Genomic DNA, 27115 nt, shown 5'->3' with positions numbered 1-27115 from the left:
ATGACAGTGATAGAGGACCACGGATGTGGAGGTAATTGTTTACCACTTATGAAGGTTCTACACAATTGCAGAGGTAATGTCCTGAAAGGCCAAGTTAGTTTCTTATAGAGCAGAGCAATTTGGTAAATGTAAAAAAAGTGATCAATGATTTGAACTGATGACTTCAATCCAGTGCTCAAACATCTTCAGTTTAACAAAAACTAAGCCAAAGACTTTTTATTTTGATTTTAAGCTTAACAGGTGAACTGTCGGTCAACCCCATCAGGGAGACATCTAACCAAATGTTCGTGAGGTTCACGTCTGACGAAAGTGTCACGGCTCAGGGATTCCAGTTCTCCTATACAGGTATTACTAATGTGTTTGATCACTGCAAGCATGTTCACTTTGCTGCCTTAAGAGGTCAATATATACTTGTATTTGGCCTTTGATCTGGTATCGTTGAAAAGGCAACATTACAATTCGAAATACATGTTACCAACAATAAATGCTGATGGTTTGATATGAAATAAAGATATATGATTGAAACTTTTCATAAAAATCTCTTTAAAATGATAAAAGATATACAGAAAAAGCGGGTGGACAAATCCAGCGACCAGGCTGCAGTTAAGACCATTGATGCTATTTATAATCTCCTCATACACAGCAAGTGATCCTGGATGTGGAGGTTACCTGACGGCTCCCCCTGGAGGCACTGTGACGTCACCGAACTATCCGGGTCACTACGGCAACGATGAGGATTGTAAGTGGACGATCACCGTACCAGAAGAAAGCACCGTTCGTCTCACGTTCGGCAACTTCGACCTCGACACTCAAAGCTCTTTTGACATCTACGATGGAGACAGTGATGATGCTACACTATTGCAAAGGTCAAATAGTTCTCTTATATAAGAGAATAGAGTAGCTCGCATAATGCAGAGAGAGATTAATCGATGTTTCAAATTTCGACGTTTCAATATCTTTAGGGTAACAAAAATAGAGCCAAGAACTAACTAGTATTCTACTTTCCAGCTTGTCAGGTGAAATGTCAGTCGACCCCGTGTTTAGTACAGTTAACAAGATGTTCGTGTCGTTTACATCACGGTCAAACAATGGCCAAGGGACGGCTCAGGGGTTCCAGTTTTCTTACTCAGGTAAGATGTTTGATTACAGCCAACAAAATATACTTTGTACTTGACCTTGCATCGAACATCGTTTACCAAACTTTTAATTTCAAAATCGTCTTACCAAGAAATATAGAAGATTATACATTTAACGTAAAGCAAAGGGATAAAGCTCACATGACTTAACAACCAAAACGTTTCTGGCAGTCCCTGCAAAAAGTAAGAAAGGCATCAAATACGCAGTTGGACGAAAACGATAATCACTCCACGTTAAAGACCGTTGATGTCATTTATCATTTCTTGTACACAGCAACTCCGACCAATGCAACTGGATGTGGAGGTAAACTGACGGCTCCCCCAGAAGGTATTGTGACATCACCAAACCATCCCGATGACTATGGCACCAATGAGATTTGTGAGTGGATAGTCAAGGTACCAGAAGGAAATACAGTTCGTCTCACGTTTGGCAGCTTCAACCTGGAGGAGGATTATGACTTTTTGAACATCTTTAATGGAGGCACTGATGCTGCTAGACTATTGCAGAGGTGATGACTTGAAAGACCAAACAATTTTTTACAGAGTAGAGCAGTATGGATGATGCAGAGAGTGATTAATGGTGTTCATTGTTGGCTTCAGAAGTTTAACAACTTCAATTATTTTCTGGAAAACAACAACAATACCAAAAAGTTATGCATTTTATTTGCAGATTAACAGGTGAAGTGTCAGTAGACCCCATCAACAGTACATCTAACCATATCTTCGTGATATTTTCATCCGATGAAAGTGTCGCGGCTCAGGGGTTCCATTTCACCTACAACGGTAATGTGTTTGATTATTTGCTTTGTTGCCTAAAGAGATCAATCTGCACTTTACCTTCATTTGGCCTTGGATCTGGTATCGTTGTCGAAACGACGTTACAGTTCGGAAATCAAAACATCTTGTAAGAATCATTGCAAATACGATCAAAGATACATAAGACGTACTAAGACGAATGCAAATATCATAGTTTATTAAAGACGGTTACCGTTGATATCATTTATCATCTGATCATATATCCTTGATGCATAACTAATAAGAATTTACTGTACTATAGTCCGTAGTATTAGTTAGTGGGAATCTTATTCTTGCGGCATTTGGAAGATAAGAAATGTGGGACAGAATTAGACATAAACCATGCAAAAGAGGGCCTCCTTTACATTATTCACGAAGTAATTAATTTCAATTAGGTTTTTTCTTTGTAAGAAGGAAAATGAAACAGTGATAAATTTGATAGTGTAAGATTAGACTTTCATACTTTAAACAACTTGTTTTCGTCTGGGTCTGTGTGTTCGCAAGTCTTTATTATGTATTTTTTTTTTTAAATGTAACAAACACAGCAACCCCGATCAGTAATGCTAGATGTGGCGGCTTCCTGACGGCTCCCCCGAAAGGTTATGTGAAATCACCGAACTATCCAAAGGACTACGGAGACAATGAGACTTGTGAGTGGACAATCACCGTACCAGAAGGAATCACCGTTCGTCTCCGGTTTCACCGCTTTCAACTCGACAATGTTGACTCTTTGACCATCTACGACAAAGACGGCGAAAGTGTTACGCAATTGCCGAGGTGATGGCCTAAAACGACCAAAAAAAATTTCTGACGGTTTAGAGCAGTTAGGACGATACAGAGTGACAGCGGTTAATGATGTGAATCGATGGTTTCAGAATTCTTCAATGCGTCAATATTTACAATATGTCCAAAAAAAATGCATTTTCATTTTCAGCTATACAGGTACCGGTGAGGATTCAGTCTACCCGATCACCAGTGCATCTAACGAGATGCTTGTAAGGTTTACATCCAGCCCATCTTACACGGCTCAGGGGTTCATATTCTCCTACACTGGTAAGATTTTTGATGACATTGATCATATTTGCTTTGTTATCTAAAGAGATCAATTGATACTTTAATGGCATTTGTCCATTGATCTGGTATCTTTGTAGAAGCGCCATTACAAATTCGAAAATCAAGCTACCACCAATACATATTGAGGTTTGGACATGCAAAGTGTAGCAAAGTGGTATGAGTAAAACTCACGCGACTTTTTATATCAAAGTGTCTTATGGCAACCATTCTAAAAACGCCAAAAAAATCAGAAGACATATAGTTGGACAAAATCTAGATAACAGGCTACATTGAAGACCGTTGATGTCATGTATCACTCCTCTAAACACAGCAACACCGACCAGTGTTGGTAGATGTGGGGGTTACTTGACGGCTCCCCCTGTAGGCATTGTGACATCACCGAACTATCCCAATGACTACGGCAACGAGGAGAATTGTGACTGGACGATCACCGTACCTGAAGGAAATATAGTTCGTCTGACATTTGACAGCTTCGTCACCGAGGTAGATTTTGACTTTCTGTTCGTCTACGATGGGGACAGCGACATCGCAGCTCCGTTACAACGGTAACAACAGGATTAGCTGAACAATTCCTAATAAAATGAATCAGTTGTTATGATTCAAATAGAGTTAATTGTAAAAGCAAATCATTATATAAATTCCAGCTGTCGAATCCATAGCTTACAATTTTCTGGGTATCGTTATGAGCCAAGGGAAAATATTGATAGTCTGACCTTCCTTTTCCTCCGATTGATTCTAGATTGACAGGTGACATGTCAGTCGTAGATGCTCCTACTATCACCAGCACATCCACCCAGATGTTCGTGAGGTTTGCATCTGACGAAAGTGTCACGGCTCAAGGGTTCCAGTTCTACATAGGTGAGGTGTTTAATTTCAGCGAGCATATTTGCTTTGTTACCTGAAGAGGTTGATATACGCTTTACCTGTATTTTACCTTTGATCTAGTATCGTTGACCAAACGAGATCAAAATTTCAAAATTGTGTTACGATCAATACATACAAAGGGATTGGCATGTACTGTAAAACAAAGTGGTATGAGTGAAACTCAAATGACTTTTAATCATACTAAAACATCTTGTGGCAACCCTTTAAAAACAAAGATACAGAAGATGTAGTGGGCCATATGCAGGTGCCGGGAGCAGATTCATGCGTGCCATGTCAACATTTTTATCGGAAAATTATTCCTTCCATGAGTTTGTCCATTTACATAAGTCATTACCATTGCTACTATAGCAACAAGTCATTGCTGCGTAGACATGTAAGATACCGACTTAAAAAATGTCGTATTTTAGTGTAGAATGGCGTTTTTACTCAGGCTGGATCAATCATAATGATGAGCACTAATTCTAACCATGTCAGAATGTTCTTGATCAATGGATAAAACAGTAAATCAACAACAATCAATGAAAAGCCAACATTAAGCGCCTTTTTTCTTTTTTTACCACTTTACTCACCTTCACCAATTTTTACAACCAAGAACAAAATTGTAACATCATACTTAAGTTGGAACAATACGTGAAAGTTGCATTACAAAAATGATACAATACTGTATTCAAAACTAACTATCTGTCACAAATAGGTGCATGAAATAAGAATCATGGCATCTTTACATACAAAACAGAACTTTAACTAGTATGTAAAAAGATATTACATAACTTGGGCATTTCTACTTGTAAGTCTAACTACCTGTGACAGATAGGTGCAAAGAATATAACCTAATTACATACACGACAAAGCTTACTTAAACTTGATAATAAGTACAGATCATATTATATGACATGTTGGTTCTCAATGGGTGCTTGTGCATTTATATGGTAAGTCTGTTGTTTTTTTTTATTTCCCATTTGAAGATACTGATTAGAAACTTTTGACTTGAAAGTGCTTGTGGGTTCTTTAATTTTTTAGCTATTTAGCTTTATATCTATTGTTTGAAGTCTTCTTTTCAGATCATGTATATTAAGTGGCTGAGTTATTTTTCCTAGTACCACCTCTTGAAAATCAATGTTAGGGTTACTAGGACTAAAAGGTATATAAGTAAGAACTGGGTACCACAGGTCTTTTTGCCTTTTACAATCCAGAAACATATGTTTATAATTTTCAATATCTCCACTGTCACAAAATTTACATATAGGACTAACTACTTACCCGTCTTCATCTTTTATTTTCCGTTTGTTTAATTTTCCATTTGTTTAGCTTCTCGCCACATGGTAGAATTTGATTAAGTAATCTGTATTTAAGTACAGCAATTTGTGTTTCTTTAAATAAAGATGTGCTTAACATTTTCCAAATCTTCTTCCAATCAAGAGTGTCAGAACCGAAATGTGTCTGTCATTTCTGCTGACAGCATGGCACCACTGCATGTTTCTGAATGAGTGCAGTGTAAAGTGCTTTGCAGGATTTTGTCTGAATTTTCAATTTTAAAGTAGTTTCAAGCAGATGTGGGGGCAGGATAACAAGATGCATCGGGCTGTCATCTGAGCCTCGAGCATTTTTGACAAAAATTTTTCAAGAACTGGTTATGGCTTGATACAAAGTAATGTGCTCAATTAAGGTACTAGGTCTCTGACAAAGTATCCGAAGGGTCACAGAAAGCGACCTTTGTGAAGAAGCTTAACAATGCCGGTATATGGCACATGTCAAACTTGTCAAAATATAGCTTTAATGTATTATCAAGAAAGCATATGCTTGCATTATATTTATTCATTTATTTATTAATCTTTATGGTAGTCCCTTTAGTTAACAAGTAACTGATTTCCGAGGGAGCCCTATTACATAACAAATCATAACAAAGACTTATACATATATATATTCTTGATATGAATACAAAAACGTCAACCAGAAATGTTCATATGGGCATAGCAATATGAGACACAAAATTGATCGTTCGGATGAGAGGTAAAGAACGTTAATGTCATTTGTCATCTCCTCATACAAAGCACATGCAGAGGTCTCCTGACGGATCCCCCTGTAAGATCAAACTTTGAACAAGTTCTTTTCGTCTGGGTCTATGTGTTCACACGTACAGCACAATACGTTTTGATGTGTTTGTCTGAACTTTATAATACACAAAATCGGTCAGATGTGGAGGCTTTCTGACGGCTCCCCCAGAGGGTGATGTGACATCACCGAACTATCCCATGGACTACAGTAACAATGAGAAATGTGAGTGGACGATCACCGTGCCTGAAGGAAGCACCGTTCGTCTCACGTTTCACAGCTTTCCAACTCGACAATGCTGAATCTTTGACCATTTACGACAAAGACGGTGACAGTGTTACAGAAGTGCAGAGGTGATTGCTTAAACGGCCGAATAATTCACTGACGGACCAGAGCAGTTAAGATGAAAAAAGAGAGTCAGGTTAAAGATGTGAATTGGTGGTTTCAGAATTTATTGCATCAATATTCTATTGGTAACCTTAACAGGTCCAAGAAAGATTCATTTTCATCTTCAGCTTTACAGGTGAATCGCCAGTCTATGCGATCACCAGTGCATCTAACGAGATGCTTGTAAGGTTTACATCTGACCATTCTGACCATGGGCAGTAGGCCTCAGCTCCGCGGACTCAAATAATAGCGAGTTTGTCTTCCCCGCTGAGCAGTTGCGTAAGACATCTTGACCCATAGTTATGCAAATACTCCCGACGGCCCCCCGTCGTCCTATGCGGACTCAAACAATAGCGAGTTTTTCTTCCCTGCTGAGCAGTTGCGTAAGACATCCTGACCCATAGTTATGCAAATACTCCCGAAAGCCCCCCGTCGTCCTATGCGGACTCAAACAATAGCGAGTTTTTCTTCCCTGCTGAGCAGTTGCGTAAGACATCCTGACCCAAAGTTATGCAAATACTCCCGACGGCCCCCCCGACGGCCCCCCGTTGTCCTATGCGAGACAGCCGCTCCGAGGAGCTAACTTCAAAATATCTATGGGTGCGAAACCAACACCCCTGGACTCCGTTACCAAAAGAGGTGTCTTCGATCTTTCGGGGGCCAATCCGGACCTAATGCAGTCCATTGCAGTCCCGAATTGGCAACGTAACAAAGTAACAGGATGCTAATAAAAGATGTGTTACACTACAGATATGTCATAGTCGTTTAAATGGACGGTTTAGCACGTTTATCGTCTGATTTTAGCTTGTAAATCTGACTTGAATTACGACATTTAGTGAGTACGTAAGAAACAAATAGGAACGCATGTACAATAGGAGATGCATGCTGGGAAGGGTGGCAAGATGGCGTCTAATGGATTCCTAGCTCAGAGTGAAGAATCCATTGCAATCCTCTGAGGAGGAAGACCAGAGACGCCATAGATGTTGTCACGGAGTACCTTAGACAGGGTTTAAAGTTTCTGTTATGTTCTTTTTTTTTATTTTGGTTTGTTAGATAGAGAATTTTGCCTCATCCTCGGTTCGCCCCCCTCCCCCACCTCACGGTATTTTCATTTTGAGTTTATCAACTTTTCTCATTACTTTGACCCATTAAATGCGTTGCCAACCCTACCCAACTCGCCCAAAATGGAGTGGAAACCCTTCTAAATCGTCATAAACGTCTTCTGCATCTTGTGGACACTTGGAATTACCACCGACGCAACCGGGTTCTGTCTGGAAATGACGGCAGTGTAAGGTCACCTACAAACCGGCAAGGCCTCCTGGTAAAGTGATGTGTATTTGATTGGTGGACCCTGTCAACAAACAAACTGTGAGTACAGCCTTCCGATGTGTCCTTGAACAGCTGGAGGATTTTCCATCTGATGCCAACAACACTTGAAACCATGCCATCATGTTTACAACGATCCTGCCATGCTATAAACTATCAAACTGCACCTTGAATCTACAGCCACTCATTGTACTGTTAGTCATTCTACCAAGTCATCTTGTAGTACCACCGACAGGAGTGTGTTTACCACCGACAGGAGTGTGTTTAGCTCCAGAAGCTGATCAGGAAATGTCCAGCCCGCTTACCTCTACTACTAGTACTAGTACATCAATGTCACATGACGAGTCCTCCTGTGTTCCCTATGGTATTTGTGAAAGAACAGTAGGATGGAGTGTCCGGGGTATTGAGTGTGAGACTTGTGGAGGTTGGTTCCATGCATCGTGTCAGAACATTGGAACACAAACCTATTCCGATCTCGGTGCCTCGGACGTCAAATGGTTCTGCGAGTTCTGCCATGCACCGAACTACAGCACGGTGGCCTTCGATCTGCACGGGGTTGAGGGTGAATCTCTCCACCATGATGCTACAAGCTGTGAAAACCTTACATTTTGCTCAGATGACTCCTTCCACCCAACACATAGCTCTACCCCAACCCGTCAAAGTCAACAAGACAAGAACACAAACCGACCACTTCGCATATTAAACGTAAATTTTCAATCTGTCCGTGGAAAAGTGCCTGAACTTGACAATCTCATTCAAAGTCTTAGACCAGACATAATTCTCGGTACAGAAACCTGGCTATCCCCGGAAATTACTTCTAGTGAAATTTTTCCCCCTGGCTTCTCAAAAACTTACAGAAAAGACAGGAACAAGCACGGTGGAGGAGTCCTCGTAGCTGTGTCAGACCTCCTGGTGGCTACGACCAACCAAGAAGTTTTGGTCTTTCATCAAAACTAAGAGGAATGAGAATTCAGGAATTTCACCACTTAAAGAAGCTGGGAAGCTCATCACAGACGACAAGGAGAGGGCTGAGATCTTAAATCGCCAATTCCAGTCGGCTTTCAGTGCTAGAGAAGACTTTAGCGAAGAGGAATTCAAGAACAGAACCCAGATGCCCCAGAGAAATCCAGAACAACCCTTACTTGAAGACATCACCATCACGTCTGCAGGTGTTGAGAAGCTCCTCCGTAATCTTGACCCCAGAAAGGCAAGCGGGCCGGACCAGATCAGCCCTCGAGTGCTGAGAGAGGTAGCCGCAGAGTTGGCACCTTCGCTTGCCTTCTTGTACCAAGCTTCCCTCGACAACGGGGTCGTCCCAGAAGATTGGAAGTGTGCCCATGTATGTCCAGTCTTCAAAAAGGGTGAACGTTACAATGCAGAAAACTACAGACCAATATCCTTAACCAGCATACCTTGTAAGATCCTCGAGCATATTCTTGTAAGTGAAATTATGTCCTACTGTGAACAATACCAGATCCTATGTACACAACAACACGGTTTTCGGAAAGGCCGATCGTGTGAGACCCAACTCTTGGGCCTGGTTGACGAGGTCTCTGTAACACTTGAAGAGGGTCAACAGGAAGATTTGCTTGTCTTAGATTTTTCTAAGGCTTTCGATAAAGTTAGTCACAGCCTCCTAGTACATAAACTGAAGCATTATTGTATTGGCGGCAAAGTCAACACCTGGATCCGCGAATTCCTGCTAAACCGGAAGCAGTCTGTCATTGTAAATGACACAAGATCAGATTATGTCCCAGTAGAATCTGGAGTACCTCAAGGCTCTATTTTAGGGCCTTCTCTGTTTTTGCTGTTCATAAACGACTTACCATCTGGACTGTCCGCATCAGCTCGACTGTTTGCCGATGACACAGCATGCCACAAAGCCATTACGGCTGGTTGTGACCAACTTCGCCTCCAAGAGGATGTAGACAAACTTGCAGTATGGGAGCAGTGCTGGAAAATGTGTTTCCACCCACAGAAGTGTTCCACTGTCCATATGACACGCAGCAGAAAAACACGGGAACGGTCATATCAACTTCATGGCCATAATCTCCAGAAGGAGTCCCAAGTGAAATACCTCGGTTTTACACTTACCAAGGATTTGAAGTGGGGCCCCCATATTGTGGACATCGCTAACAGAGCAAATAGATCTCTTGGTTTTATCCGCCGCAACATCAAGGTAAACAGCAAAGCCATCAAGGAAGCAGCCTACAAGGCTTTGGTGAGATCCACACTAGAGTATGCAAGCACAGTGTGGGATCCACATACTACCAAGGACACCACAGTTATTGAGAAAATTCAACGCAGAGCTGCCAGATGGGTTTGCTATCGTTTTCGCCAGTGCTCCAGTGTCGGAGACATGATGCAAGATCTTAAGTGGGAGACCCTGCAAACAAGAAGAAAAAGAGCAAGACTCACAACTTTCTACAAGTTCCATCACGGCTTGATCACCATTGACTCCAAGTATCTACCCACTGCCAAGTATCACCCCACAAGACAGACAAGGCGGTCGCACCCTTTGATGTACAGCATTCCTTTCTCCAGAACGACCTACAGGCGAATGTCCTTCTTTCCGCGGACGGTCACAGAATGGAACGCCTTGCCCTTAGAGATGGTAACAGCTTCATCCCTGACTTCATTCAAAGACAAGATTGCCTTCGTGCACTAAATGCACACAGCATTCATCACCCCTCATCACTACATGGAACTAACTGTTACATCTGAACCACCTCCAGCATTAGCATCCCATCCAAGTGTGGCAGAACCTTCAACAAGTTGAAGTTGGCCACCTACTCCCGAAGAAGAATGCTGGTGGACAAATATAGGGCGTATTCAGTCACGTGACCCTCCCTCTAGCAACGAGCACTGGCGGCCATGTTGGTGCTCACTTGATAGTGGAGCCCTATGGAACTCTCCGTATAAATAGCAGATGTTTTCTACGCCATTCACAATTTCCCTTCGAAACGTTTTGTCTCACAATCATGGTGTTTTGCCTCGTGGTCAGATGTTTGATTGGGACTGATAAAGCACACACTGATCGGGTAACAGTAAGATTGGTTTGGCGTTTCTCGTGTAGGTAAGGGAACATACGAAGGAACTAACGACTGAAACAAAAGTGGATTTCTGACCAAGGAGGTTAAAATTCCTATTTTAACCTCCTTGTTCTGACATACGAACAGCGGATCTAAATAGTTGAAGTTTGAGAATCAACGTGAGTGTATGGAAACATTTGTATCTGGTCGAAAAGCAAATTACAGGCCCGTTGTGTAACCAAGTAACACAGTGGCGGCACGGTGTAGCCGTTGCTTGAGATACGTTCGTAAACTGGGGGGTCTTTCAACGTCGAACTTTCCCGATCATAACGTACTCCCTGTCAACAAAATTTTTCACGACACTCAAGACACTGTACTACGTGGTTGCAGGCCTTGGAACACTTGTATGCTGTGAACTGATTTTATGCGTACTCTGTAAACAGTTTAGCGGCCATGTTTGTAGGCAGCTGGGGAAAACATTTCCTCGCTCGTTGATAATGGGTCATTTCCAGTAGGTGAAATTGGATTTTGAAGCGAAAAGGATGTGAGGCTGGAGACTCTTTGCATATAATAAAACAGCGATCAGACGACTTCGCATTCCTTGGAAATTTAGAGATCGTCGGACACCGAGAAACTTCGCCGCAGGGTGAGCACCAACATGGCCACCCACGGAGGGCAGGGGTGATGACGTCACGTGAATACGCCCCATATGATGAATAAGATATCTTTGTTCACAATCCTGGCATTTCCAACGCTTATCACAATGATAGCTTAGTTAATAGCGGTGCCGAAACCCATTGCGTGCATGGCACCGGCCCGGTCTAATCTGATGGCCGTGATGTCATTGTTCCGTGAACAGCGGTGCCGTGCGGCAGCAGGCAAACTGCTGGTAACGGTCATATCGGGAAAAGAAGGATTTTCGGGCGTTACAAAATGCCTCGTATCGTCCTTTGTCATCAGTATATTATCTACTAGATGTTTTCCATGGGTAAATAGGACACCAAACATGAGATTTACCACCAAGCCAAGTGCCTGATTCGAAGGAATTAGCAGAAAATTAGGTTGTTTGAAATGACGTTTCGTACCTATCGCTCATTCCTCGCTTCGCGAGGAATTCACTTGGCGCCTTCGGCGCCGTGGGGCGTCCTCCGGGCGCCCACCTTCGGGCACCCACCTTCAGGCGCCCACCTTCCGGCGACGTCGGCTTTCGGGTAAGTTCGGGATCCGCCCAGCGTAGCACCCGATATCCCGGTATGTATTCGGTATATATATAGTACAAACTCTCCTTCCGAGGCCTACAGCCTATGTTCTGACACGGCTCAGGGGTTTAAATTCTCCTACACTGAGGTAATATGTTTAATGACAGCGATCATATTTGCTTTGTTATCTAAAGAGGTCAATATATACTTAACGACATTTATCATTGGATCTGGTATCGTTGACCAAACGCCATTACAATTCGAAAACAAGAGTTCCGCGACCTCATATCTCCATGAACAATTCTATTTATGCAAATGACTTACACATTTACATAACATATGCTTAATCATAAACACCTTTATCTTACTTACACATGTTGCAATATTGACAGTCCTATAATTTTCCAATTTGATGAATTTCGGTGTTTTCGCATTTATTATGCAAATCAGGTATTTATTTGCATAATTGGTATCTGTTGATGCTCCACTTTCCATAAACTACATATGTTACATATATTTGAGTCTTATAATTGAAAACACTGCAAATATAGATTTTCCTCATTATGTATGCAAATCAAGTCCCAATTGGCATAATTTGCACTTCAATGTGTATATCGCTGTCTAAGCTAACCGCATACTAAATATCGTGGAAATCCGTTGCTCCTTTGTGCAGTTATTCTCCTTAGAAGATTTTCACAATAACGCCCCTGCAGTTCCAGAGCAAGCTGCTAGGGGGCCCAAACCTACACCATTTCTTAATTACATCACAAGCTAGACCATAGCACGTTCAGGTCAAAAGATACAAAAGTTCAAGGAGAGCCCAAAATCGACCTTGAATTTTGGCTTCACAACACCCGCCCACAAATATCATTGTAATCCATCCAGAGGTTCTTGAGTTATGCTGTCTACAATAGTCCGGAAACACACACAGACACACAGACATGCAAAAAACAATGTCTCCATTTTTCATGGAGATAACAAGGTACCACCAATATATATAGAGGGTTGCACATGCAATGTGAAACAAAGCGGTAAGAGTAAAACTCTTGATATTTGCATATCAAAGCGTCTTATGACAATCCTATTAAAAACGATGACATATACAGAAGACGTAAAGTTGGACAAAATCCAGATAACAGGCTATATTGAAACACGTTGATGTCATTTATCATCTCATACACAGCAACATACTGAGGTCTCTTGACGGATCTCCTTGTAAGATGAGACTTTTGCACTTTGAACAACTTGTTTTTGTGTCTGGGTCTATCTTTTCGCAAGTACAGCTGAATATCTTTTTGATGTATTTTTCTGAACTTTAGCAAATACAGCAAGATGTGGCGGCTCCCTGGCGGCTCCCCCTGAAGGTTATGTGACATCAACAAACTTCCCCAGAGACTACGGAAACAACGAGATTTGTGAGTGGACGATCATCGTTCCTGAAGGAAACACCGTTAGTCTCAAGATTGAACGCGTCAACATCGAGGACGGTTATGACTATCTGGACATCTACGATGGTGACAGTAGCAGTGGAATGTGGTTGCGAGGGTAACCATGACTGGACATTCAAACAATATTCTATATTCTAGCAGATTAGATCAATCTAAATGATGTACAGTGATTCATTATACGACTCGCTAGTATCAGATTTCAAAGCTTCGATATTATCTGGGTAACATGACGATTTATTTTGATCTCTAGATATACAGGTGAAGTGTCAACCGATTCTATCACCAGTATTTCAAACTATATGTTTGTAAGATTTACTTCTGACGGGACTGTAACGGCTCAGGGGTTCCTGTTTTCCTACAAAGGTAAGGTGTTTTGAATGTAACGAATATGTTTGCTTTGTTGTAGATGGTTGGATCATTAGAATGCATTTGATGGCATGGCAAACTGCATCATATAGAAAAAAAATATCTAAGTACGACGTATACATTTATATTTTGATGTCATTAGACTAACCTTTTACAAGAAACATTATCTGTTGCCACTTTTATACAGAAGCGAGATTTTTGCTCTACTTGGTTTGCCTAGCAGAACACTTTGGTCCTCTATGTATTCAACTCGTGTATCGTCGTCTTTACTTTCATGTATATGTTTCTTATATGTTAAAGATACCATAGACCACCTGTACCTAGCCCTTCGAGTCATTTTTTTTCTTCAACCTTTATTTAACCTTGAAAGTATGCAAAACATTCACTCATTCGGCCGCGGCAGTTTTTCAAGAGTTCAAGGGAGGGGGTCATGAATGTGCAATAGAGGTATTTCGTTGTAGCATTATGCATTTTATTATGTTTTGAACAGGTCTTCTCTAATGTAACCAAAGGGTTCAATGTACATGAAAAACGATAAGTGTTACTTATTACCTTCTTGCACGTAGTGACACTGGCTCCTGGATGTAAAGGTATCCTGACGGCTCCCCCTAAAGGTATTGTGACATCACCGAACTATCCCAATGACTATGGCACCAATGAGACTTGTGAGTGGATAGTCAAGGTACCAGAAGGAAATTCAATTCGTCTCACGTTTGACAGCTTCAACCTCCAAGCGGGTTATGACTTCTTGACCATCTTTAATGGAGGCACTGATGCTGCTAGACTATTGCAGAGGTGATGACTTGAAAGACCAAACAATTTTTTTACAGAGTAGAGCATTATGAATGATGCAGAGAGTGATCAATGATGTTCATTTTTGGCTTCAGAAGTTTAACAACTTCAATTATTTTATGGAAAACAACAACAGTGCCAAAAAGTATCCATTTTATTTGCAGCTTAACAGGTGAAGTGTCAGTAGACCCCATCTACAGTTCATCTAACCAAATGTTCGTGAGATTTTCATCCGATGAAAGTGTCACGGCTCAGGGGTTCAATTTCACCTACAACGGTAATGTGTTTTATTACAGCGAGCACGTTTGCTTTATTGCCTAAAGAGATTAATCTGTACCTTATCTTCAATTGGCCTTGGATCCGGTATCGTTGTCGAAACGACGTTACATTTCGAAAAATCAAAACATCTTGAAAGAATCCTTGCTAAATCTTTCAAAGATACAGAAGACGTACTTAATAATTGACAAATGTAGAGATCATAGTTCATTAAAGAACGTTGCTAACATTTATCATCTCATTATATTCCCTCGATGCATAACTGATAAGAATATACCATTATACAATCCACATTATTAGTTGGTGGGAATTTAATTCTTACGGGTATTTGGAAGATAAGAAATGTGGGACTGTATTAGATATAAATCATTCAAAGAAGGTCCTCATTTACATGATTTATAACCGAATGCAACATAGGACTTTAATATTATACTAGTTTTTGTTCTTCTAGTTTGTCTTGTTTTTCATGAATTGTAGGCAAATTTTCTTATTGTAAGAATTTCAATAATGAATATGAAAAAGAAAATATTAGAATTTTCAGTTCCCTTTCTTAAATAATCTTACTTCAAAAAATATTTCGTAAGAAAAAATTACTTAAAAAAATTCTTAAGTCGTGTACGAAATATCTTAAACTAAAAAAAACTTTTATTTGCTTTAGAAAGTTTCTTTTCCTTTATAAGAAGGAAAATGAGATATTTAGATAGATAAATCTGATGCTGTAAGAGTAGACTTTAATACCTTGAACAACTTGTTTTTGTCTGGGTCTGTGTGTCCACACGTGCAGCTTTTTAATGTAATTATCTCAACTTTAGCAAAAACAGAAATCCCGATCAGTAATGCTAGATGTGGCGGCTCCCTGACGGCTCCCCCTAAAGGTTATGTGAAATCACCGAACTACCCCATGGTCTACGGAAATAATGAGAATTGCGAGTGGACGATCACCGTGCCAGAAGGAAACAACGTTAGTCTCACGGTTGACAGCTTCAATGTCGAGGACGGTTATGACTTTCTGAACATCTACGATGGTGACAGTGACAGTAAAATATTGTTGCGAAGGTAACTGTGACTGGACATTCAAATACTTTTCTAGTTATCTAGTAAGATTAGAGCAGTCTAGATGACACAGAGTAATTCGTTATACGACTTGCTTGTATCAGAATTCCAAGCATCGGTGTTTTCTGGGTAACATGATGATTTATTTTGATCTCCAGCTATACAGGTGAAGAATCATCCGACACCATCACCAGTATTTCAAACTATATGTATGTAAGGTTTACATCTAACAGGATAATAACGGCTCAGGGGTTCCTGTTCTCCTACACAGGTGAGGTATTTTGAATACAGCGAGCATGTTTGCTTTGTTGTATATGATTGAGTCACTGGAATGTATTTTATGGAATGACATCTCTTGTGCTGAAACGGCACAAAATAATAGATTAACTAGAAAGGCCGTCATTTGCTCCTGAGCAAATACAGCATGTTTCGCGAATACTCCTCCCCATTCAAAAATGGGCTGTCCCAAAATACTACGTGGGCAAATTGAAACATAAGGAAATAACTACAAAAACAAAAATTGCTATTTCAATTTTAGCCTCTACCAGTCTCTGCGGGTCGCTTGGAAAATAGTAGAAATTTCAATTTGCCCAGGAGTTATTTTGGGACAGCCCTTTTTGTCAGTTTGGCAGGGTGTTTGACAGTTTGGCAGGCTGTCACAGAATAAAACCTGGGCAAGTTGAAATATCAACTACATGTAGAAAGGCAACATTTGCAAGACCAACATACTTTGCCCACCTCCCTCCCCATGCATAAATTGACTGTTCCAAAATCACCCCTGTGCAAAAAAATCTCTTTGCAACTTCTGTGAGACGCCAAGAGCCTTCCGTATAGTTCAGCAACTTCTTACCGCAAAGGCTTGCGAGATTTTTCGCAGAAACTGTGAGAATGTCTGCGGAACACCCCCTGCAGAAGATCGGGATTTCGCAGACTTTCACTTTTCGTCGCGTACTACTAGTATTCAGAAGTCACTGTACTGAAACACCTGACCTGAAAATTAGTAGTTAGTAGTTAGCAGTAGTAGTAGACAGGTTTATTCGTCATCATGTGACAGACAGGCCTCATGGCAGCCCTTATAAGGCTGAATTGCGAGGCTAAATACATCGTAGATAATTGCGTATTACAAATCAGTCAACGATTAAAAGATTAAATAAATATCAGTTAAAACGATTGATAAGACTATTTATAATATTGCACAATCATTCACTTAGAGTTTTACTGGGGACAAATGGGTGCACCGGGAATATAACATTTCAATGTTAGGAGACCCGATTTAACGTTAATGCCTGAGATTGTGAAAAAATGCGTAACAGCAAAGAATGCTAGGCCGCAACGAATATGAGGCACGAGATGGGACCTTTATTCTTACAAGAAAATTTCATGTATATTCTAACTATAGTTGAAATTGTGACGGCTTTTACAAGAGGACAAAACAAAAATAAAATATTCAGCGAAAATTCCAGCCCGCCAGTCATGAAGGTTGTCGTAACATTTATTGAATGCACACACACACATAAATCCCTGTGTTCTGGCAAATTAATTAGCGACGCACGCCACCTTGGTAAGCATTTCCCCGGATGAATGTCGGTTTTCTTCGGTGACCAATGGCATAACTTCGTTCAGGGATCTAAGTTTTACATTTCTATTAATCATTAACTATTCTTCTCGCTGATTGATTGTTGATAATTGGATCATCCTGGTTCGTGGCGACATGTTCGCTTTTAGACACATCACATAATCTATGCAATAACATTGTAAAATTGAACACAGAAAATAAAACTAATCCGATAATACAACTGCTTATTTTTTTTTTTAAATGTAAAAGCTGGTAAACTGAATCTTTGACCAAATCAGCTGCAATCATAGTGTTGCAAGTCCTTGCTAATAAAAAGTGCCGCTTCCCGTTAATGTTTTTTTATTCCTACACTACGTAGGGGCCATTGACCTTTTGGTTTACGTTGTTCCCACAGTGCGTTGTTACATATCTTTTCGGCGTTGTACGCATGACACTGTTTTTAAGTTGCGTTTTTTGATAATCATTTTCTACCAAACCGGGCATCTGATCTGCCATGAAACGTAGACCAACGCCCCTCCCCCCAATTATGAAACACCGAAAAACTACAAACAAACAAAAAGTTTGCCGACAAAATATTATTTCATTTGTATCCACGTGCACAGCGATTGCAAGCCGTCTTGTGTGATTCTTATGAGATTCCATCTGCTAGGAGCAAGGAAGTTGTAGCAAGGAGGTTTATCTATAAAATATATAAAACCTCCTTGGTTGGAGTTAGTTTTTTGGGTAGTACTAAGTATTTTTTTATATTCAGATGTTGAAAGTTTCCGAAACTGGTAGCCGCTGCAACTGTTGGAGGGCTTATTTTACTTGCAGCCTTATATGTATTAGCCCTATCATAGTGCTACGAAACTGGGGGACTGAAGGCGTAACCCAAGCTAACGTGAAACTGTAACACAACTCAGGCTTTACAAAAGTTTCACAAATTTCTTCTAAACGCACCGCAAATCTCTGATGCGTATTTCGTGACAACACTGCACGAAATGGCCTCGTATCCCGGCGTATACGTACAGGGATTCCTCCGGAAATATTCCATATCCCGGTGCGGATTTAGCGTATCCGTTAGTTAGATACGCTAAATCCGCACCGGGAAATGGAATATTTCCGGAGGAATCCCTGTACGTATACGCCGGGATACGAGGCCATTTCGTGCAGTGCAAGCTACCCGGTAACCGTGAAACTGTAACACAAATTCCCCCGCGACCATCCTGGGGAAACTGTGTGATATTAAACAAAAACATCACGGCAATATTTCCTACTCGATACAAAAATTTACATCGCCTTATTTCACCAACGAGAAGCAAAACTTACCACTAAATTTGAAGCTTCGAGTCGTTGTCATGTCACGGCTCGCATGCCGAACGCGTATATACAACGAGCTTCCTCATTGGCTCAGAGCTGACCAACCACACAGTCGTTTATACAGTACCACGTGCAGCGCGGCTATTGTTTGCCGCTTTGAAACGTCGCCGGCGGCGCGGGAGACACAAAATAACCAAAAATTCCACTGAAAAATCGCAAAATGAATCATTTTGAAGTAGCGTGTGCCCCGAAAAATACTGAGGTCCTTTGGGTAAATATCCAATGCACAACTAACCAAATTTCAGGTCCTTAGGTTTCAACACCATGGCACTGGAGGCCATAATGTGCGACTTTTGTCTGAAAATGACCAGAAAACCTCGATAAAATCTAGCCTCCGTTGCAGTCCTTTTCCCCGCAGCGTGTTTTTTTTTCTTTTTTTTTGGGGGGGGGGGGGGGCGCCACGTATCTGCTTGGGATCCCGTATCCGCCGTGCCTCTGTGTCCGCTATAGACCCTGTGTCCGCTGCTGGGGAAGGACTGCTTTTTGTCGCTTCCAGCAAAGGCCCATCAAAAATCACTTATCACCATTGCCATGGATGTGCGAACTTCCCGTAATAAACACGGCCAGCGCGGGGAAATCTTCATGCCCCTTTGAGCAGCGACAACGTTCTAACGGTTGCCGGGATGTCTTTTCAAAACACGACGGACGGACACCTAAATGAACGAACCTTTCGCATTTTTTCCTTCGTACATCCATCGAAGTTGCTATAATGATTTTGTGCTTTTCGTGCAAGGAAACGTGGCTCAAACATGTCTCACAAAGCGTGAGAAAGCTGCAATACTTTCTCCGCGCACGCTGCGCTACACAATGGCCGATCATAATCTAACCCCTGACCCCTTGTTGTCTTCTCTGTCGTATAAGAAACACTCTAATTATAAGATCTCTTAGCTACCACGGCTGAATCCACAGAAGATATCAGCAATAGAAAGAAACATCAGGCCACATTTCAGACAATTTGTAACTCGACTTTGAAGACAACATGATAATCATTTGCAAGGAAGCATGCGTCACTTCACGTGGGCTTTGTGCAACGTAACATTTGAATTGCTTCTCGTGGTAGTGTGAATTACTTCTCCCGGTAGTGTTAATTACTTCTCGCGGATACATTAATTGCCTTTGCTGGAAGCGACAAAACGCAGTCCTTCCCCGGCAGCGGACACAGGGTCTATAGCGGACACAGAGGCACGGCGGATACGGGATCCCAAGCAGATACGTGGCGCCCCCCCCCCCCCCCAAAAAAAAAGAAGAAAAAAACACGCTGCGGGGAAAAGGACTGCAACGGAGGCTAGATAAAATCATTTTAAAAACTTATATAAAAAAATGAAAAATAGGACTAGGGGTATACACTTACTCTACCTGCATACCGAATTTCAGCCAATTTGGTCCACGGACGACCGAGATGAATCGATTTGAAGATTTGACAGGAGAAGGAGAAGAAACCTGACAAAAAACAATATATTTCGTTGGCGAAACATAAATAGAATAACAACATACAGCTAGCATTGCAGACTTACTTGTAAAAGGTTAATATCGAAACGGAGACGCAGAACCCCACTCCACTTTAGCATAGATTTTGATAATAATTTGGTACAAATCAAGTAGAACATTAACGAAATTTCAAGTTAAATCGTGCCAAACGTTTTTAAAGTGTAATATTTTATATAATTGAACAAGTTGTTTTCGTCTGGGTCTGTGAATCTGCACGTACAGCTCAAGATCTTTTTGATTTATTTTTTGAACGTTAGCAAACACAGCAACACCGATCAGTAACGCTAGATGTGGCGGCTCACTGACGGCTCCCCCTAAAGGTTATGCGACATCACCGAACTATCCAATGGACTACGGAGACAATAAAAATTGTGAGTGGACGATCACCGTACCAGAAGGAAGCACCGTTCGTCTCACGTTTCACAGCTTCCAACTCGAGAATGCTGACTCTTTGACCATCTACGATCTAGACGGTGGCAGTGCTACGCAATTGCAAAGGTGATGGCCTAGACGAACAAGTAATTTTTCTGACGGATAAGAGCATTTAGGACGATACAGAGAGTGGTTGATGATGTGAATTGAAGGTTTCAGAATTCTTCAATGCGTCAATATTTACGTATGATAAACACTGTCAAAAAAGATGTATTTTATCTACAGCTATCCTCCTTTTCCTTTTTCATCTCCAGCTATACAGGTGTGGATTCAGTCTACCCGATCACCAGTGCTTCTAACGAGATGCTTGTAAGGTTTACATCCAGCCCATCTTACACGGCTCAGGGGTTCATTTTCTCCTACACTGGTAAGATGTTTCATGACAGCGATCATATTTGCTCTGTTTTTTTTAGACGTCAATACATACTTAACGGCATTGTCCTTAAATCTGGTATCGTTGACGAAACGCCATTACAATTCGAAAATAAAGCTACGACCTTTACATGTTGAGGGTTGGACATGCAATGTGCAGCAAAGTGGTAAGAGTAAAACTAAAACGATTTTTCATATTAAAGCGTCTTATGGCAATCATTTCAAAAACGCCAAAAAAATCAGAAGACGTATAGTTGGACAAAATCCAGATAACAGGCTACATTGCAGACCGTTGATGTCATTCATCACTCCTTCAAACACAGCAACACCGACCAGTGGTACTGGATGTGGAGGTAACTTGACGGCTCCCCCTGTAGGCATTGTGACATCACCGAACTATCCCAATGACTACGGCAACGAGGAGAATTGTGACTGGACGATCACCGTACCTGAAGGAAATATAGTTCGTTTGACATTTGACAGCTTCGTCACTGAGGTAGATTTTGACTTTCTGTTCGTCTACGATGGGGATAGCGACACCGCAGCTCCGTTACAACGGTAACAACAGGATTAGCTGAACAATTCCTAATAGAAAGAATCAGTTGTTATGATACGAATAGAATAAACTGTTAAAACCAAATCATTATATAACTTCCAGCTGTCGAATTCAAAGCTTGTAATTTTCTGAGTATCGTTATGAGCCAATGGAAAATATTGAGATGTCTCACCTTCCTTTTCTTCCTATCAGATTGACAGGTGGCATGTTAGCCATATATGTTCCTGCTATCACCAGCACATCTACCCAGATGTTCGTTAGGTTTACATCTGACGAAAGTGTCACGGCACAAGGGTTCCAGTTCTCCTACATAGGTGAGGTGTTTAATTTCAGTGAGCATGTTTGCTTTGTTACCTGAAGAGTTTAATATATGCTTTATCTGGTATCGTTGACCAAACGACATCAAAATTTTTAAATTGTGTTACCTTCAATACATACTAAGGGATTGGCATGTGCTGTAAAACAAAGTGGTATGAATGAAACTCACACGACTTTTAATCACACTAAAACATCTTGTGGTAATCCTGTAGTAAGAATAAAAAATACAGAAGACGTAGTGGGACAAATCAAGGTCCCAGGAGCAGATTCATGCGTGCCATGTCAACATTTTATCGGAAAAAAGTATTCATTTCATGAGTTTGTCAATTTACAGAAAGTCATTACCATTGCTATTGCAAGTCATTGTTGCGTAGACATGTAAGATACCAACTTTTAAAAAAGGTCGTATTTTAGTTTAGAATGACACATTTTACTCAGACTGCATTAATCATGATGGTGAGCTCTAATTCTAACCGTGTCAGAATGTTTTTGATGGATTAATAAAACAGTAAATCAACATCAATCACAAAAAAGCCCACAGAAAGCGACCTTTGTGTTGTGAAGAAGCTTAACAATAGCACATGTCAAACTTGTCAAAATAGCCGGTCCCCCGAAAGTGCGAAATGGAACGCAATGGAACGAAATGGAACGAAATAGAACGAAATGGAACGAAATGGAACGAAATTGAACGAAATGGAACGAAATGGAACGAAATGGAACGAACTAAAACATATGTAACATTATGAAATGAAATACCAGTAGATAGCGAAATATAAGGAACGTTGTAACATACACAGTAGACCGGAACAGGAAGAAAATACATAATATAACGTGTTTTATTTCTTGAATCTATTTGATGATATCAAATACAACGTTTTTGCCGCGTTCGTGTGGCTAGATTCTTCCCTGAAAATGGGAGCGCCGCGTGGAAAGAGCTTGGACGCTCTTCCTTGATTTTGCCAACTATCTGCAAATGACCTGCTGCAAATAGCAGGGAACACCAGCAAACGGAACTAAGTATCGAAGTAAGGACTAGATTATACAGAAGTTGGTGGTAACATTGCATCTCATAATTCACCAAGAGGTCATGACGCAAGCGTAATTTCATTATTTATACAGCGTGTTTGCGTGTTGTGTGAACTGTGAAATACATGTCCTGCTTGTTCACACCCTCCCTTTGTTTTGTCGTGAACAAGGAAGCAGAAATGTCTCCAGAGGTCTCAGTCCACGTCCATGATTGAAGGGAGTGTGAAATGTCACATTGGTGACGCAGCACAGAACTGCATTTGCATATCATTAACGGAGGGTTCCAATCTCCGACAGCCGACCATCCGAACAATTGGTTGTATAAAAATCGTTGTTGCGGAGATATGCATATGCTACGTACTAGTTATGGACTAAAACCGTATGTAAATAAAACTTGGAAGTCGGAGTTTGATTCAACCTGTCGGTAGCACGCCGGACTACATGCATAGTTCCGATGCGCTGGCAACATTGGCGTTTCATTTGCATGCGGGGCTCCATTTGCAACACGCGAACACGCTGTATAAATAACTAGAGTTCCACGACCTCATACCTTCGCCAAATGATTTTAACCTTTTTGACCGACGTATGAGTGTTTCTCATGAATTATAAATCATACCAGTTGATCTTCTTCACCCAAAAAACAAAAGTATTAGCTTAACAAAGAAGGTTATGCTAACAAAGTAACATATATCATGGATTATGCAAATGAGGTCCTTATTAGCATAATTTGATTCAACAATGTTCACATTCACATAACTTCCAAATGACACAAGTATGAAATTGCCATCATTTACCTGTATGGAATTATAGTAGTGTCTCATTGATTATGCAAATTAGACCTACATTTGCATATTTTTCATCTATCAAAATTCCTCAGTAACAAATGTCACATATTTCAATAGTCATATCATGGAACACAGCGGGTTTTTAAAATTGTCTAATTAATTATGCAAATTAGAATCTGATTTGCATAATTATCGTCCAATCATACAAAGCATCACGTAAGCTATCTACATACCAAAAATCATTAACATCCATCAAGCCCATCTTGAGTTATAGTATTTTCTCATTTATTATGCAAATGAGGTCTTCATTGGCATAATTGATATCTATTAATATTTATCTCTTCTTCAGTTACATATGTCACATGTTTGAGAGTCCTATCGTGGAATTTGACGGATGTATAAACCAGCTCCTGCAGTTCCAAAAAAGCCGCTAGGGGGCCCAAACCTACACAACTTACTCTCTGTCCAAAGAGCTATCTACCACTCAAAAATCAGTTCCATAGCTTGTCCAGAACACGAGATATCGAAACAGGAAGTTCCGCTGCAGTACCGTAACAAGCCGCTAGGGGACCCAAAATCTAATCATTTCCTAGTCTCATCAAGACCTACCCACCTACCAAATATCAAGACAATCCATCCAAGCCTTCTCAAGTTATGCTGGTCTTTACAAACATACATACATACAAACGCTACCCTCTGCATAACCTTCTCGGCGAAGGTAATAAAATTACGCTTGACTCATGACCTCTTGGTGAATTATGAGATGCAATGTTACCACCAACTTCTGTATGATCTAGTCCTACTTCGATACTCAGTTCCGTTTGCTTGTTTTCCCTCATATTTTCAGCAGTTCATTTGCAGATCGTTGGTAAACACAAAGGAAGAGTGGTGGATGTCTTTCCACGCGGCGCTCCCATTTCCAGGGAAGAATCTAGCCACACGAACGCGGCAAAAACGTTGTATTTACTATTATCAAACAGATTCAAAAAATAAAATGTTATATTATGTATTTGCTTCCTGCTCCGGTCTACTGTAAATGTTACAACGTTCCTTATATTTCGCTATCTACTGGTATTTCATTTCACAATGTTACATATGTTTTAGTTCGTTCCATTTCGTTCCATTTCGTTCCATTTCGTTCCATTTCGTTCCATTTCGTTCCATTTTGCACTTTCGGGGGACCCAAAATAGCTATAAGATATTATCGAGAAAGCATATGCTTGCATTATATTTACTTGATATGATCACAAAAAGGTCCACCGGAATTTTTTCATATGGGCATAGCACAATGGGGTCCATAAAATTTATTTTTCGGATGAGAGGTAAACAACGTTGATGTCATTTGTCATCTCCTCATACAAAGCACAGGTAAAGGTCTCCTGACGGATCCCCCTGTAAAATCAAACTTTGAACAACTTGTTTTCGTCTAGGTCTATGTGTTCGCACGTACGGCGCAAAATCTTTCCGATGTATTTGTCTGAACTTTATAATACACAGAATCAGCCAGGTGTGGAGGCTTACTGACTTATCCCCCTGGAGGTATTGTGACATCACCGAACTATCCCATGGACTACGGAGACAATGAGACTTGTGAGTGGACGATCACCGTGCCAGAAGGATATACCGTTCGTCTCACGTTTCAAAGCTTCCAACTCGAGAATGCTGACTCTTTGACCATCTACGACAAAGACGGTGACAGTGCTACACAATTGCAGAGGTGAAAACCTAAACGACCAAATAAATTTCTGACGCATCAGAGCAGTTTTGATGATAGCGTTAGGGTTAGGGTTAGGGTTAGTGAGTGGTTAATGATGTGAATTGATGGTTTCAGAATTTAATGCATCAATATTTTCTTGGTAATATAAACAGGTCCAAGAAAGATTCATTTTCGTCTTCAGCTTTACAGGTGAATCGCCAGTCTATGCGATCACCAGTGCATCTAACGAGATGCTTGTAAGGTTTATATCTGACCATTCTGACACGGCTCAGGGGTTCAAATTCTCCTACACAGGTAAGATGTTTGATGACAGCGATCATCTTTGTTTTGTTATCTAAAGAGGTCAATATATACTTAACGGCATTTGTCGTTGGATCTGGTATCATTGACCAAATGCCATTACAATTCGAAAATCATGTTACCAACAATAGATATTGACGGTTGGACATGCAATGTGAAGCAAAGCGGTCAAAATAAAACTCACACCATATTTGTATATAAAAGCGTCTTATGGCAATCCTTTTAAAAACTATCAAATATACAGAAGACGTAAAGTTGGACAAAATCCAGATAACAGGCTATATTGAAAACTTTGATATCATTTATCATTTCATACACAGCAACATATTGAGGTCTCCTGTCGGATCTCCTTGTTAGATAAGACTTTTGCACTTTGAACAACGTGTTTTTTGTCTGAATCTGCGTGTTCTCACGTAAAGCGCAAAACATTTTTGATGTATTTGTCTGACTTTTAGCATACACAAGACCACTGCCCAGTACTCCTATATGTGGGCGATCCCTGACCGCTCCCCCTAGAGGTTATGTGACATCACCGAACTACCCCGGCGACTACTCAAACAATGAGAATTGTGAGTGGACGATCATCGTGCCAGAAGGAAACACCGTTAGTCTCACGATTGAAAGCGTCAACACCGAGAACTGTTGTGACTTTCTGGACATCTATGATGGTGACAGTAGCAGTAGAATATGGTTGCGGAGGTATCTGTGACTGGACATTCAAAAATTTTCTAGTAGATCAGATCAGTTTAAATGATGCATAGTAATTCATTATGCAACTTGCTAGCATCAGATTTCAAAGCTTCGATATTATCTGGGGAACATGACGATTTGATTTGATCTCTAGATATACAGGTGAAGTGTCAACCGAGTCCATTGCCAGTATTTCAAACTACATGTTTGTAAGGTTTACATCTGACGGGGGTATAACGGCTCAGGGGTTCCTGTTCTCCTACACAGGTAAGGTGTTTTGAATGCAGCAAGTACGTTTGCTTTGTACCAGATGATTGAATCATTGGAATGCATTTTATGACATGGCTTCTCTTGTGCTGAAACGGCACATATAATTGATTAAATGGTTTAACCCTATCAAGACTGGGGGGGGGGGGGCTAAAAGTGCCCGCGCCAACTTTGACATCGTATTACTGCCAAACGATGTATGCTAGAACTGCCAAACTTGGTGACTTTTCCTAACAAATTTTTGGCAACAATTTTATCATAATGATTTAAGTTTATCTTTTTTCATGTTGTCATGGCAATAGGTTTCTGACAGGCATTTTATGCAAAAATCACAATTTTAAAAACAATGATATTTCTCAGGTTTTCTTGCACAACTATATTAGTTATCCTACATGTATAACATCATAT

General features: G+C 40.7%; 2 protein-coding genes across 2 annotated transcripts; both read left to right on the top strand.

The window, feature by feature from the left end:
• Nucleotides 1–615: 615 nt before the first annotated feature.
• On the top strand, nucleotides 616–6299 carry LOC136420308 (deleted in malignant brain tumors 1 protein-like). The gene is made up of 8 exons (XM_066407155.1): nucleotides 616–841; nucleotides 1411–1645; nucleotides 1807–1919; nucleotides 2477–2708; nucleotides 2866–2984; nucleotides 3316–3550; nucleotides 3745–3863; nucleotides 6154–6299. The coding sequence occupies exons 1-8, from the start codon at nucleotides 616–618 to the stop codon at nucleotides 6297–6299; spliced, it is 1425 nt and encodes a 474-aa protein (XP_066263252.1).
• A 5226-nt stretch (nucleotides 6300–11525) lies between these two features.
• On the top strand, nucleotides 11526–26459 carry LOC136420307 (CUB domain-containing protein 2-like). The gene is made up of 12 exons (XM_066407154.1): nucleotides 11526–11565; nucleotides 13206–13400; nucleotides 14267–14365; nucleotides 15581–15824; nucleotides 15980–16092; nucleotides 20502–20742; nucleotides 20931–21043; nucleotides 21372–21606; nucleotides 21797–21918; nucleotides 25231–25425; nucleotides 25640–25744; nucleotides 26206–26459. Exons 1-12 carry the CDS (start codon nucleotides 11526–11528, stop codon nucleotides 26457–26459), a joined length of 1956 nt encoding a protein of 651 aa, XP_066263251.1.
• Nucleotides 26460–27115: the final 656 nt, after the last annotated feature.

The sequence above is a fragment of the Branchiostoma lanceolatum genome, chromosome 15 (assembly GCF_035083965.1).
Source record: "Branchiostoma lanceolatum isolate klBraLanc5 chromosome 15, klBraLanc5.hap2, whole genome shotgun sequence".
NCBI lineage: Eukaryota > Metazoa > Chordata > Leptocardii > Amphioxiformes > Branchiostomatidae > Branchiostoma > Branchiostoma lanceolatum.
The sequence above is the reverse complement of the archived record's forward strand: the minus strand, read 5'-3'. Positions and strand labels throughout refer to the sequence as shown.

Coding starts and splice junctions, on each gene's coding strand:
- LOC136420308 (XM_066407155.1), top strand. CDS start 616: ATGCTATTTATAATCTCCTCATACACAGCAAGTGATCCTGGATGTGGA. Junction 1,646..1,806: donor GCTGCTAGACTATTGCAGAG/GTGATGACTTGA, acceptor TTTTATTTGCAG/ATTAACAGGTGAAGTGTCAG. Junction 2,985..3,315: donor GTTCATATTCTCCTACACTG/GTAAGATTTTTG, acceptor CTCTAAACACAG/CAACACCGACCAGTGTTGGT.
- LOC136420307 (XM_066407154.1), top strand. CDS start 11,526: ATGTCATTGTTCCGTGAACAGCGGTGCCGTGCGGCAGCAG. Junction 11,566..13,205: donor GCGGTGCCGTGCGGCAGCAG/GCAAACTGCTGG, acceptor TCTGAACTTTAG/CAAATACAGCAAGATGTGGC. Junction 25,745..26,205: donor GTTCAAATTCTCCTACACAG/GTAAGATGTTTG, acceptor TCTGACTTTTAG/CATACACAAGACCACTGCCC.